At 38.2% G+C, this 15,665-nt stretch overlaps 1 protein-coding gene across 1 annotated transcript; it reads right to left on the reverse strand.

Moving 5' to 3' along the window:
• Positions 1 to 890: 890 nt before the first annotated feature.
• On the reverse strand, positions 891 to 15,336 carry Smp_160190 (hypothetical protein; the record flags this gene model as incomplete). Its single annotated transcript, XM_018797055.1, has 5 exons — positions 891 to 1,246; positions 6,783 to 7,042; positions 8,517 to 8,917; positions 12,135 to 12,306; positions 15,293 to 15,336. The coding sequence occupies 5 exons, from the start codon at positions 15,334 to 15,336 to the stop codon at positions 891 to 893; spliced, it is 1,233 nt and encodes a 410-aa protein (XP_018652134.1).
• Positions 15,337 to 15,665: the final 329 nt, after the last annotated feature.

Genomic DNA, 15,665 nt, shown 5'->3' on the forward strand with positions numbered 1-15,665 from the left:
GGACCAACCAACGACCAACGACTGATTCATACGCCGTTCGTTCCCTCAGGATACTGGAGCCCATGTACACCAATGGTTTGGAATAAGGGTTTTCCAACTCCCTTAGGTGGATTTTCCGAGTCCACCAACCCCGTTAAAGCGCCGGACATTCGCTTTTCGTCCTCTCAATTTCGTAAATAACACCCCCGCCACGAGGAGGCAGTGAGTAGGACTTCCAATATGATCACAAGTACAAAAATGCATTACTAAGATAACTATTGTAAAATGTTGTCTTATAAATTTTATGCTTCATCTTCGTCTGTCCATTATTTCTCACTAAGACAGTATCTTTCAATACGATTTAATTTGTGAGCAACAGCGTTCGTCCATGAGACATAACAACTTATGAGAAAGGAAACCAATATCGACTAGAACGAATTTTCACCGCATTAAATTGTTCGGTATGAAATATGCTCATAGAATTTTAATACATTTTTACTATGATTTCTACCATCTGATAAAAACTCAGTCCATAAATCTTAATCATTATACTTGATACATTGAGATTATCATCAAAAAGCTTCAATTACTTAGCTGATCCTATTGACTTTAGTTAGCAGGATAAGAAAGAAGTAGATATAAGTAATGTTGTTGACTGTAATGAAGTCGGAGTTGCGAAATATTAACATAATGCACAAACGTATCGTATTGTCGCTCTTATTTTATGTATGAAACATGTAATCAATCATAAACAATATATGATCAGGCACGAATCTGCTTACATTGAAGTTATCATACTATGTAAACTACTGAAAATAAAAAGCGCATTCAAATAAAAATAATATTTATCTAATAACATAATTCATATACAAAATCTTTCAAATCTCTTTTACAAAAAGTATAAAAAGGTGTTAAAATGCAGGGATAGGTTTAAATGAATCTGAATTACCTTCAACTTGATCAACATTCATACATGAATTTTCTGCTTTTAAAACATGTTTTATGAAAGTCTCAAAATACTCAATTGAAGACCTTAAAGAAGTATTCTTAAATGATAATAAATGTTTATCATTGGATGAAATATTTTCATCATTATTACTACAATCATGTTCATCATTTGTTACAGAAGAAAGCTGTTCCACAAGTTCATTTAATGTTGGTACATTAAATGGATCAAGTTTATCAACTTCTTGTGGATTAAAAGGTATACATATATGACCAGTTTTTGGATGTACACAAAATGGACTCTTCAGTAAATGGTTAAGACCTATAAGGAATGATGGATAATAGAAACCCAATAAGAAAAAAACAATAAAGTGGAAAAAATATCTAAATATTAAAACTTATTTAAAGTTATATAAGAACTCTCGTCTAAATTAGAACGAATAGTTTCACAGTATTTGAGCGCCGAGTTGATTGGATGACCTATTCAGTGTATAATGAACTCGGAGAACCATGTACCTATTTATATTCGATAATTTTAATGTTTGATTATAATTCCTTGAAAAAGCTTGGACCAGATTGCCAGGCGAAACGTTGGATTTACTACAAATTCATTCGCTGAGATTTTACAAATATATTATTCCTATTTAATGTCTTATTTAAAGTTACCTTGAATTAAAAAGTTTTTGATGGCTTTAGGTTCTCTGAGTTGATTGGTTTAATTGAGAAGTCTTTGATGTTATCCTGGACAGTATCAATAGTCCCTACTTCTAGTATTAATTGGCTTATCGATTATTTCACAAGCACTATGTCAGTCCTCTCTGATGGTTGATGATGACTCATTGTATTCCCAAGTGTTATTATCTTTATCTACCCACTGTTTTTCTGTGTTGATCTCTAATCGTGTGATTCCATTTATGTCGATGTGTCTATCGATTCGGACAGAATGGTCACTGAAATTATTGGAATTACCTCGATTCAGTATTTTGACATTTATTCATCAAATGTAGCCCGACCGTAGCTGCTACCTTGAAGTGGTGGTCGGGCTTGCCTATCATGATGACTCAACCCAGCTACATTGACTGGAACACATATCCCTTTGGATCCTACCATGCCAGGCAGGTCAGTCAGAGAAAGGTAAAACCAAAAGAAGCCCGATGGTGAAATCCTACTGTTGACTACAGAGGGGTGTGACAACAGTAAGGTATTCCCTCGGACATCCAGCATCTGAGGTGATGCCTTCTTTTAAAATGGAAGGAAGGGGCTAGAAAAGGTCGACCCCAAAGATATCACACCTCACCTTACCCCATGGATTTCCGTCTCCGGTGGTAAGGCTTTCTGAAGTAGAGAGCCAAAACATCAAAATTTTCTCATAAAAAGGTCGTGCGAGACCGACCTCAGACAGTTGCCCCTTGGGCTCTACAGTCACGCACCCAGGTCGCTAAGACAACTACTAATTAACCTTCCTTTTCAGATCCCTCAAGAAAAATCCTTTCACAGTGTGGGCAACCGGGAAGTAACAACCGCCCTCACACCTCTATCAGAACCGAAATCATCTTGTTGACTATTACATCCCTCCCTGATTTCTTAACAAATCTTCTATCCCTACGACTAACCCCTCTTATTTATCTTAATCACGCGTCAGTAATGCTTATGACTTGAATTCATGAAATATTATCCCTGGTCTCCTAGAACTAAGCTCTAAACTGAACGATGGAGCTTTTAATGTCCGAAACGCACATACAGGATCCAACTATGGTCATTCATTTGAACTCACCTTGTCAATATTAAGGACCGGCGTGATTTACCCTTTGTGTATCTGGAGACCCGACTGCTAATTCCCATGGCTTCGCTGGTGTAGGTATAGCACTAAGTTCCAAAGTAGAACAGACTCTCCTAGACTGGATTTCAGTAGACAGTTGCTTGTGTGTTGTTCGACTAAACAGGATGGTAGGAACTAGGAAAGATGAATACACGCGCTATTGTCTTTTCGTTGTCTCTGCCTACGCTTTCACTGATTGCAGCTCAGATAAAGTTAAAGATGAACTTCGTAATAAGCTATCCAACCTCCTTTAAAAAGCTAAACGATCTGATGTAGTAATAGTAGCAGGCGATTTTAATGTTCAATTAAGTATACTAAACCAAACTGGAAAGCACTTAGGTGGATCTGACGGTGTTGTGACTCAGAGAACAGATAATGGAGATCGTCTGTTGCAACTATGCTTATACAACCGTCTATTTCTGACAAGCACCAACTCTAAACAAAATGAGAACCATCGTCTGATGGGGAGACCTCCACAACAGACTCATCGACAGACTCAAATACATCATATTGCCTTTAACCATGGTTGGAGGGGCTCGATTGAAGACTGTCGTTCATTCTGGAGCACATTTTTTAGACTCAGACCATGCTTTAATTCGAGCCTGTATTTGTCTGCGCCTTACTGAACGTAGAAAGGCCACAGAAAGAAAACCCCTTAGGGTACAACTTAATGATGAAAAAAGATGGGACTATTGTTCTTTCCCAACCCAGGAGTTCGAATCGAAGAGCAGAACACTTTAAAGAACAGTTCAACTGGCCTTTAGCCACACTTCAGTTACTGACTGTCTCCAAGCAACCTGAATGCCAAACTGATGTAAGCCCTCAAACTCTTAGTGAGGTTGAAAAAATTAATCTAAAGCAAGGGAGAGCAGAAAAGCCTGATGGACTAATCCCTGACGCTTTCGATAATAGTAGTTTAGTTTTAGCAGTTGGATTAACTGAAATCTTAGCTAAAATATGGGAACATAATCCCATCTGACTGGTCTTAATCGTCCCAATTTATAAGAAAGGACAAAAATTCTCTTGTGACAATCACGGAGGAATAAGTTTAACTAATATAATGTCTTAAATATTAGCCCCAATAATACTTCGACGTCTAACTGAAGCTTGAGAAAAGCAAACCCGAGAAAGCCAGGCTGGATTCAGACCTGAACGTGGATGTATAGACTATATATTCGCCTTTCGGCAGATTCTAGAATATAGACATACTTTACGACGTCCTACTATAGTTGTATTCCTTGACTTTAAGGCAGCGTTCGACTCTGTTGGTCGTGAGATTTTACGTCACTGTCTGTCATTGAAAGGTGTACTAAAGAGGTACATTAACCTTGTACAGGCTGTCTACTCAAACCCTTCTGGTTGAGTCATAGCTTATGGTGAACTTTTAGTGACCCAGTATCTGACTCCAGTTAGATCGTTTGTTGATCGTTATCGAAATATACATGCCACTAATCCTCGTATATAATTGTCGACTTAAATCGCGTTAGCGAATAACAGAATTAAATAAGTCAAGCATGAGGATGAATCATGAATTCGTATATTTCATACGACTGTGGATCTGGACATACAATCAAGGAAACGAAGTAGAGAAAGCGGAACAAAACGAAATGACGTGCAATGGAGAAGGCAAATGAGCCAACTCGATTTAACCAAACATGGATCGATATTTATAGTCACACAAAAATAATCTACAGACATGTGACGAGTAGGATAAGCAATGTACACACACATGCCCACACAAAAACAATCAAGGCTGATAAGGGAATAAGTGACAGGGTAAAAACATGGCTTGAGAAAAATGAATAGACTGGTCTGCCCAGAGGCTAGAATAACCTATGTGGGCTTGACATAGTACCAGCCCCTACAAACTATCATCGGAATTAGTTACTTCAAGCGGTGTTCGTCAGGGTCGTCTGCTTTCTCCATATTTATTTAACTTTGTCATAGACATGCTTTTGGAAACAACACTTCCATCGTCTGATTCTTTAGGCGTTGATCATCTACCAAGATTCACTTGTTCAACTAGAGTATGTATATGACATAGTTCTGTTTGATGAAGACACTGACAAAATGCAGTTTTCTGACCACTTCAAACAATATAACCATATTTGGTATGCGGTTCTCTCGCCCAAATGTAAAATGTTACTTCAGGAATGGGTGATAGAGAATGAAGTAGTTAGGCGTATCGATAGCCTCACCTATCTTGGGAATCCCATTAGTCCTGGTTAACTGGTGTCTGACGAAACCTCGGCATCGATCCAAAAATCCCGATTGGCTTTTGCCAACATGCGCACTTGTAGTGTAGGCGAGATATCTGTCTACCCGAAAAATGAGTTTACTGCACGGTAGTTCAACCCGTTCTACTTTGTGAGTGTGAAACATGGTTGTTAAGAGTAGATGTTACTAGTATTCGATCATAGGTGTCTTAGGAGCATTGTTCGTGTACTTTGGGACTACCGAGTAAGCAGTGGCTAGGTTAGGAATAAAGCAACAGGCGAATCGACTGGTGAGGTAGTAAACTTTCATCAACTGAGTTGGTTGGGAAGTGTTACATATGCCTACCAACCATCTACCTCGACGGCCGATGTTCCCTGGTGTAGGGGTAGGCACGAAAAGAGGTAGGAGAGTCGTACGTTCGATGGCGAATTTCTCTTATTACCACTGATACTGTTACGACCCCTGCTATTCTGGGATTGGGCCTGACATCTCTCTGTGCTAATGAGGTATGGCAACTTGAACCAATGTACATAAGTACAAGTTATACGTTGTAACTGACTGAACCAAATGTGACATACGAGAATATCGTAAAACCCGTGAAAACAACTAGTCAAAAACAAGGTCATCCGAAAGGTTTGACTGAATATATGTTGAATAATCAAAAACTTCATCCCGATGATGTTGCCTAGAACGACAACGAAAGCTTTCCACTTAAATCACCCAACTTAGAAAATGCAACACTATCAAAGGTATTTATTAAGCTACAACTTCGCTCCATCATTTCACAACCAGTTTTGTTGAGGCAGAGTATATAAATCAGGACAAATAAACGTTGCTTTACGATTTCTAACCAAACATGAGTAAATTTCTGCAACGATGGGGTGGACCAGACGCCCGTTTTAGTAATTATATATATATATATATATATATATATATATATATAATGTTATTGACCTAGAATTCAAAAATATGAGAATGTAATGGCTGGAAAAGAATGACTGTTAGTTTAGATAATCTATTCCTAAAAAAGCCTAAGTATAAATGAACCACCAAGTTATACAGTCAAGCTTTTATAGTCCCAGATTCTTCACATTGAAAAGTTATTTTTGAAGTGAAATAAATAACTGCATACTGCTTAATTATAGTTAAACTACATGGTCGAACACAAGTCAAAAAACCCAGTAGTATGGTACTTTATGGCTACCAAAGCGGCTATACAGAAAACTAACTTTTATATATGTGAAAAATGATTCAATTAGTAAGTCGTTAAGACTTATTACAACCGGTACGCTTTGGAATGATATGAAAATCATTCCAATATATATTAATTTTAAGTGAAAATATACCCTACTGAAGTACTTCAGTAAGCTAGGTAAAAAATAAGGTCGCTTTGACTACGAATCTGTATGTTTAATGAGTAAATGGTCACCTGTTCAAGCAATTGCTCCTTTTACAGTTAATAGTAAAATAAAGGATCAATGGTATTAATGAACATGAATAAAACGATTTACTGAAACAATAAAAGCCAAGAACCTGAGTGAATAATTAAATCGTACAAATGAATGCTATTTAATGATCAGTAGAAGTGTGACAAAAAGATAGTGCATTACCATTAGTTAAAATTTGTGTGGTTTGCCTACTTGAACTTATTTTGCTTAGAGTATCCTAACTGATACTTTCAAGGTGATTTTTGAGTGGTGATTATGGACATGTTATTTACCAAAACATGTAATTGATAAAAATAACCATATATGTGTAACCATGATGTTTAGTAACTTAATGTCAATTTGACGTGACAAACAAACCAGTAAAATAACCTTACCTGTTGACACATTAACATCTAGTCTAGGGTATGTGAAATTTAAGACTATTTCTTTCAAAACATTTGCGCGACCATTTTCCTTCAAAAACTTTCTTAATGTGTTCCATCTTTTTGTTGACACTTCTTCTTTATTGTCTTGAACATCGACAGACCACTCATCTGAAAGTCGTTCACGAAGATCTTTTAACTCAACCGGTAAAAATGACAGTAACTTATCTAGACGTTTTTTATTTCCGAATAAATTTTGACCATTTGCTGTACTGCAATAAGTTGTGAATCGATGCATTAAGATATCACAAGCTGCATCCACACAAGGATGAAAAATTGGCTCAATATTCCCATGTGTATGTGAATCATAAGATTTTGAGAAGTTACCAGCAGTAAGTGTTGGCTAGTTGAAAAGTTTAATGAATATAAATCTATACAACTATCTCGAAGCTATTTCAACAATTTTTTAAATTCATATTATTCACTTCATTAAGAACAAATCGCACAATATATATTAAATGATATAAAATTAAAAAACACCACAAAATAAGTAAACAAAAATACCAACAGTGCGGAAAGTAATAGAGTGAAATTTTAGAAACTAGAGGTATTATCATAACATCCAGGCATAGTTGTAGCTACATTTAGGTTGAGGAAGTCAAGAAAGGTCAGTAGTGTGACATGAAGATGGAGATCCTTTAGCCAATCTCGATCAATGTGGATGCTGGGATAACTTTAAGCATGTGAATAGCTACTAATTGTGTAGAAGACAACATCACTCCGAACAGAGACCCGATGTGTAATACGTCTATCTAGGGATATCACAATGTTGATCTGACAGTAAAAGACAAAATGTTCAACATGATGGTGCAAAAATGATGGCTTAATTGCACTATCTCTGCCTAGGTCGGTAGATCATGGCCACATAATTCAGTTATATGAAAAATAACTAAACATAGCTAAGGATAGAAACGAATTTTCCTTTACGTTCTTCATTAGTAGTAAGATAACATTTAAAAATGGGATATAATTTGATTTTTATTACCACCCCTAGTGCTCTTATTTCTGTTGCTACATTACTAGCTCCACACTTTTTGTAAAATTGTTGCTACTTCTATGAAACATCTACTGTTGCTTCAATAAACCAAGCTTATTTGTTCTAAATAGAATCAAATACGTTTAGGGTTAAAATATTTTGGTTGGTCCACCAAGCCATGAATACTGAGAAGCCATTATTCCCTCTGTTTTAATTGCTGATCCTACGAACTGTAGCAATTACTTTTCAAATACGTAAAAAAAAATTACTGCAAACAGAAACAAGGATAGTTATAGATGAGAAAAAATGCAAACAACGATCTTTGATGCATTCTTGGTAAAATACATGTTTTAACAATTACTCGAAATCATCTATTTTCTGGCTATAAACCTTACGAGAAAATTCATGTGAAACAATCTGGAGTGTAAAAAGGCAAACGTAGAGAGGAAAGCTCGAGTACTTTTGTGCACGAAACAAGAGTATCAATTTGTCTCCTCAACATAACTCCTAATAAAACAATTTTTGACATTCTGCATTGGCAACTGTTCACATGTAACAAAAAGCAAACACATAAAAATTTAACCAAGTTCAGTAGTGTTCATGTTTCAACTTTGAAATTTGTAATACCAAGTTCAACAATAACTGACTGGTTTCTATACTAGTTAAGTGTGTCCTCAACCTTAATATTGTTCTTCATAATCATAATAAACGCCACTATTGAAAATACAAGTGTGATGTTCATAAGCATTTTCTCTAAAGTCGAAGTCCATGCAATAAGAATTAAAAATGGTAGAATTACCTTCTTACTGTTGCCCCCTCTAACCAAAGTTAAATACTCCGCGATAGCTGTACGCGAAGTTTGATCTAAATGCCGAGCGGAACGATCACATACCCAGCAATGAACCCCACGACGACCTGAATACACCCACAATAAATGCTGAAAGCCAAAGTCTTCTCTTAAAGCGCGGTCGATACAGAGGACTGCAGAACGAGCAAGTGGCCAGCATCGAAGACAAACAGGAGATCCAGAAGTACTTTGTTCACCACAACAATAACGAACTTCATCATAATCAGTCAAATCAATATCGAAAACTAATTCTTTCCATTCAGGCTAATTATAAAAGAAAATCATATGCATATGTATACAGTTTGCAGCAATACTTGTGCTCAACTCCACTCCATATGACCTGTACTTTTAAGTAATATAAGCGTTTAAAGTTTCGTGTTTCGGTAAAAACAGATATATAACTGCTAAATAAAACTATGTATTACTATTAAAAGCTGTGATAATTCTCATTTTTAGCCGACAGTTTATTATATAGTATAAGGAACTTGATTTCAATCACTGAAATACAGCCCGATACCTTCAATAAGTATCCCGATACATGTACAAGATTAGTGTTTTAGTTCAGAAACAAAGTTTCAAACTTAGGAATTGAACCTGTACCTGAAATATTATCTACAAAGGCGAAAACTAGGTATCATGAAAAATATGAACTTTGAGTGCAGGCAAGAAAAATCTGTACACAAGTTATGAAAAGGTCAAAATTTTTAGTTTTGCCTGCAGAATAAAAACTCAGTAATAATTTGATTGACTTAAACATTCTAGACTGCTATCTGTTGTCGTGATTCATGTATAAAAAACTTCATATCTAATTCTTGATACCAATATATACTTGATAACCATAAATATCGAATCAGACCAAGAATTATTAACACATTTATGCTAAGTGCAGGATCATGAGCCAATATCGAGATGGAATAAATTTATTTGAAAGGTCAGAAGTATCATGATGACATGAACTGAGAGCCACTAGTCATCAAAGCATATCGTCACGTAAAGTAAAACAAGGAATAACACGGCTAGCAGAAACTTTACTTTGCTCGCTTACTCAGAAAGGATAAACTATGGTAAACGGGCACACAACTGTGCTATTACTAACAGCCAACACAAGATGAACTACGTTTATCACACGCCGAAGAGAACTAGTCATTAAACGCAGGTGTCTGTCTAGTTTTCATTCATAACTTACAGATACATACTGTAGACTACACAGGTAGAATTACGAAATAACCTGTCAGCTTATTAAGCCAGTCAGTCAGTTACAACGTAGGACCAGGCACAGATATGCGTCGATCCAAGTTACCATGCCTCATTAGCACAACAAGATCAACACCAAATTCATAGAAGTAGTTAATTCAATGGTGGTAATATATAAAAGAAAAATTGAATATAACGATATAGTATAGGAAGAAAGATATGAAGCAATTTTAATCTCATAGTTTAAGGGAAGACAAAGAGTGTGTACACCTGCGCCATTGTGATAGATTCTAAACCATGTCATACAGAGTCTCCAACCATTGGTTACGATAAGCACGCGGACCCCAACCAAGTAGTCTGCTCAGACTAGAAGTTAGTGACTTCAAGCACTGATGCCACGTTTCGGTTTGGCCGCCCCTAACTCTCTTCCAGCCATCCCCAACACTAGCCAGCATTGCGCGTCGTGGTAACCGGTGTCCAGGCATACGTAATACGTGGCCCAACCATCTCAAATGATGACGATTCCCAACCTAATCAACTGATTTACCGTCATTCCCTAATATTTTGTGTCTAACTTCAATATTACGTACCCGGTGATCCCAGCAGATGCGAGCAATATCTTTAAGGCATCTGTGGTCAAATACTAGTAACTTACGAGTATCCTTTACTCTTAACGGCCACATTTCGCAGCCGTAAATCGGAACAGAACTATCGAGCAGTATACTCGTCCCTTAATTGACAGACTCAAACCGCTGGCTTAATAAGCCAACAGTTTGAGTGTCCTGGTGGTTGTCCTTCGTCAAAGTAAATGTCAACACTTGTTTTTTCCTCAGAAAAAATTTCTTATTTGATTTGCTTTCAGTAAAAATAAACTTGCGACATGAAGCATGAGATTACAATGGTTTAAAAAAAGTTAGTCATGTATCCATCCAATGCGGGCTACATATGTGAAAAAAGTCCACTACAACCACCACGACGTAACAGCCTACTAAAAGCAAGAATTTCCGACTAAATAATAGTGACAAATCGAATTGACCGACAATTTTTTTTCGGAACTATACAGGAATGGATAGGAAGCTTCTTATGTGACCGCAGACAGAGAGTGAGAGTCAATGGAACTCTATCCGAATGGAAACCGGTCAAAAGTGGTGTACCCCAAGGCACCATCTTGGGCCCTTTACTTTTCCTTCTGTATATTAATGAACTACCTTTATTACTTAAGTCGTCGACGTTATTGTTTGCGGATGATGTTAAAATCTGGAGAACAATAAGAAATGAGACTGATCGTTGTTATCTACAAGCAGATTTAGACGAATTAGTTAGGTGGGCTCATGATTGGGGCCTGGAAGTTAATTCTAGGAAGAGCGTGTTCATGCACATCGGGCACGATATTAGTTACCACTATACCATTAATGGTACATCTCTGCCACGCGTTCATGCGCATAAAGACTTAGGAGTAATTATAAGTCACGACTTAAAAACTACAACGCACTGCAGTGCGGTTGCTTCCAAAGGCTATCGCGCGCTATGGTCGCTTCGCAGAGCATTTAAATGCTTTGACGAGGATATTTTTCGAATTTTATATCCCACCTATGTAAGGCCACACTTAGAATACTGTATCCAAGCAGCTAGCCCTTGTCTGATAAAGGATACTAAATCGCTTGAGCGTGTCCAGCGTGTAGGGACAAAATTAGTAAAGGGTCTTTCCAAACTCCCTTACGATGAGCGTTTAAAACGTCTAAATCTTTTCCCCTTATCTTATCGTAGGACGCGAGGTGACCTTATACTGGCATTTCGTATCTTTAATTATGATCTGGGTGTTAATATGTCTTACCTTTTTGCTCCCTCCAGCACTAATAATCTCCGGGGTCATAGCAAGAAGGTTCTGAAACCGCGATCTAATAAATTAAAGGTGGGGTCCCGTTTTTCTCATCGAGTGGTCAATGACTGGAACGCTTTACCAGAACAAGTGGTATCAGCACCATCAGCGAACATTTTCAAGAAGAAGCTGGACCTTCACTGGAAGGAAATCTGTCAGGATTAACACAGGTTCATCAACCTACTATCCTTATTACTGAAGACTGAAGACTGAAGACTGGAATGATATGACTAAGTGACTGTCTTACGAACCTCAGTATACCGAGAACTCTAAGTCGACATAAGAAACTGTTACAAATAAGTCGTAAACAACTTAACCTGATGGACTACAGACACTAGCTACCCTGGAACAATATGGTTCTACAAGACAGCCAAATGATATAATCAACAAAGCACTGAGAAAGCTCACCTTGAGTGAAGAAGATAGAATTGAACGGTGAAGCCTCGGAGCATTTGAGTAAACTGCCCCAATATCAATCTTAATAGGGCATAACTTGACTAGCTCCTTTCTAAGGTCCGCCGACGAGTCAAAACTCTGATACCGAAGATAGATATCACCGTTTAGTGTGAAGCTAAATTCTCTTTTAGAAAGCTACCAAGATTATATAACACAATTTACTCCACTACTCCGAGAATTATATGTAAGCCACTGTGCAAGTAGATTGCACGGGAAAAGTCGCCGATAGTAGACCCTCAGTAACTCCTCTGAAAAAGTAGATTCCATTTGAATCAAATCTTGGACTTGATTTCCCCAAGGTCAAATGGTTCAAATGGTTCAAATGGTTGAGGACGGAATAGAAGAAGCTTTCGCTTAACGGGCTTCCATGTCTGATAGCAGTGGATCACCAATACCTCCAGGCAAGAACCTAGGTATATGAACGATAATAGAGGGAAAAAAATAATTTGGTAAATCATAATAATATGTTATCCTCAGTCCTTAAGAATAAGTCAAGTTTTCTCTTAAAGGACTCCTGGGAGGTCGCTTGGACTAGCTCAGTCGGCAGCGAATTCCAGCACTTGACAACTCTAACGGAGTAGAAGTTGTGTCTGCAGTCTGTTCTGCTATGTAGGGTCTCCAATTTCTGGGTGTTACCTCTGAGGTTAGTGTTATGACTAAGCTTAAGAAGTTGTTTAAGGGGATGACCAGAAGTATTAAGGATACTATAAGTCATAAGAAGATCACCTCTAAGACGCCTATACTCTAACGGGTAAAGGTTAAGTGATTTGAGGCGCTCTTCATAAGGTTTGAATTTGAGACCCCGAACTGATTTCGTGGCTCGACGTTGTATACGTTCCAGAGTGACCTTATCCTTTTGGAGGGAGGGAGGAAATACTATGTTTCCGTACTCTAAGTGGGGACGAATAAAACTGTTGAAGATTATGTGGAAGGTTCTACCGTCAAACTGGCCAAAAATGCGCTTCAATGTTACCAGTGCAAGGTTTGCTTGAGAGGCGTTTTTGTCACAGTTCGCATACGATTTCAGGTCGTAGGGTACCAACACTCCTAAATCTTTTTCAACTTGGGAAACTTCTAGAGGTGAGTTACCTAAGTTATAACTATAGTCTGCAACATGTCTCAGATGGACTACTTTGCACTTTGAAGTGTTGAAGGTAAGTCCGTTGTCGTCTGCCCAACTTTGAAGTCGAGTCAGATCCTCCTGCAGAACTAGTATATCATTGTGAGTACGTATCTCTCTCCAAAGTTTCACATCATCAGCAAAAAGCAATAAATCAGATGAAACTTGTTGAGGAAGATCGTTAATATAAATCAAGAAGAGAAGAGGTCCTAGTATTGAGCCCTGGGGGACCCCACTAGGACATCCAATAGCGTGAGAGAGAGTGAAGTTAACCCTGACCTTAAAATGTCGGTTTTCTAGATATGAAGTGAGCCAGTTAATCAGAGAGGGTTTGATACCCAATCGTCTAAGCTTATTGACAAGACATATATGGTTGACCCTATCAACGGAGTACCAGGTCAGCGCTCAGGTCCACTTCAGAAAGTCCTGTGCAGGCGCAGGTGAAGTTTTCATCAGTGTAGTTGATGTGGGTCGGTTGAAATGTCCGAGAGTATTGTTCAGCCAAAAGATTAACACCATCACCGTCGTTATTGTCCGGACCATTTGGACCTAGCAGCTGGGAAACTCCAGTTTTGCCTTGTCGAAGAGAAGCTGCATAACGAAATAAGCTTTTCGGATTGGAGACAAATCTATCGATAAGCTTGGTCTGGTACTGAAGCCTGTCTTCTCTTATTGCCTTTGTGTATATGTTCCTTGAATGTTTGTATTGCCTGTACGCGCCATTGTTATCAGTTCGTTGGTATTCTGCCCAACGGTGCCTTTTGCTGCTTAGCAAACGACGAGTGCGGTTCTTAATGATTGTAGGTTGTTTGTAGCTTTTGGGGACCGTTTGAGGAGCTGAATGCTTCGTAGTACATAAGAGTGTGTGCAGTAAGAAATCCCAATGAGCATCCACGTTAAGTTGAGGGTGAACATCCCAATCCACCTGTTGTAGATTGTCATGTAAAGCTAACACATTCAACCGTTTTAAATTCCAGTGCCTGTTGTTGGTGGGATATCTTAGCTCAGTTTTGCTGACAAAACTGAAGGATAGAACGGCGTGATCACTTTTCCTCCAGGGAGACAGAATTGAGAGGTCGTCGACTAGGAATTCTTCATTTGTAAATACCCAGTCTAAGCGTGACAGCGTCTGACTGTTTCTCCAACGAGTTCCCGACTTCATAATTTCGAATAATCCCAGATCCTCAAAGAGGTTGAAGAACCGAGCTTCAGTTGAGTTGTCACCTCCAATATACGTATGTTCCGCGAAACTGACTCTAGGAAGATTGGAATCCCCTAGAATCAGGATATGAGCGAGTCCGAGAAGCGTTCATCGTACTCGATGTCAGCAGTGGGCTTCCTGTAGATGATCCCAACTAGGCACCCCGAGGTGGTGACAATCTGACTGAGAACCATACGGATTCGTCAAGATTAATAAATTCTTGGTTGTGAACTTGGTGTACCTTCAGGCATGATCGTATGTATAAGGCTACTCCACTCCCAATTCCTGTTTTTCTGTCGCTGCGAAACAAAGACATCCCGGGTAGTAAGCTGGGGCAGAACCACAGTTAACTATTAAGTTGGGTGAAACTCAAAAAAAAGTAATCTATAGAACGTATAGCTCAGAATAGACTCTCTAGATCAGGAATGGTACTTTTGCTGCGTAAGAACACAGCATAAGTTTGAGGAATGTAAATCACGTTAGGACTAAACTTCCCGTTCGATTGGATATCAACCCACTTTTAGTCTCATCACTAAACGACGTGTCGAACAGGAGGAAATTGATCCACCTTTTAAGTCCCCTTAGCATGTAATTTATTGCGCTATCAGTTCAAAACTCTGGAAATAAGCAGAGCAGTTGTTATACACATGCAAACTTTGGTTTTTACATCAGAAATGCCTGTTGAAACCATACACATGGCAAAATAGTGTGCTAAATAGTAGAATGACGCTACTATCGAAGAAATGATCTCTTGATGGACATTAAATGTAGTTTAACATGTTTGTTTACTGTTTTAAAACCCTCTCAGCAGACTTATGTTGAATTGCATCCATCTCAATTGCGAAATTTCCTATAAATATGCCTTTTGAACCAGACTTGCAGCTTATCTGATTCCAAACTAATTACAAGATCGACTATTGACATGTAGTCTATCTTCTAGTTAGGATCTTACTCCATTGATAGATAAAGACCAATTTTTCGTCTCTGTAAGTTGTGATGGAGGCTATCTTGTCCGTAGTTATTGATTTCCATATGTTCTTCGACTGTGGGAATGCTGCTCCTACCTTTCCAATCGTTGCCTTCACATCTGTAGTAAACTCTCCTTGTTCGTCGACGATGCTACACAGATGCATGAAAATTTCCATCTCTTCCAGAGTTTCTC

The sequence above is a fragment of the Schistosoma mansoni genome, chromosome 4 (genome assembly GCF_000237925.1).
Source record: "Schistosoma mansoni strain Puerto Rico chromosome 4, complete genome".
NCBI classification, from domain to species: domain Eukaryota; kingdom Metazoa; phylum Platyhelminthes; class Trematoda; order Strigeidida; family Schistosomatidae; genus Schistosoma; species Schistosoma mansoni.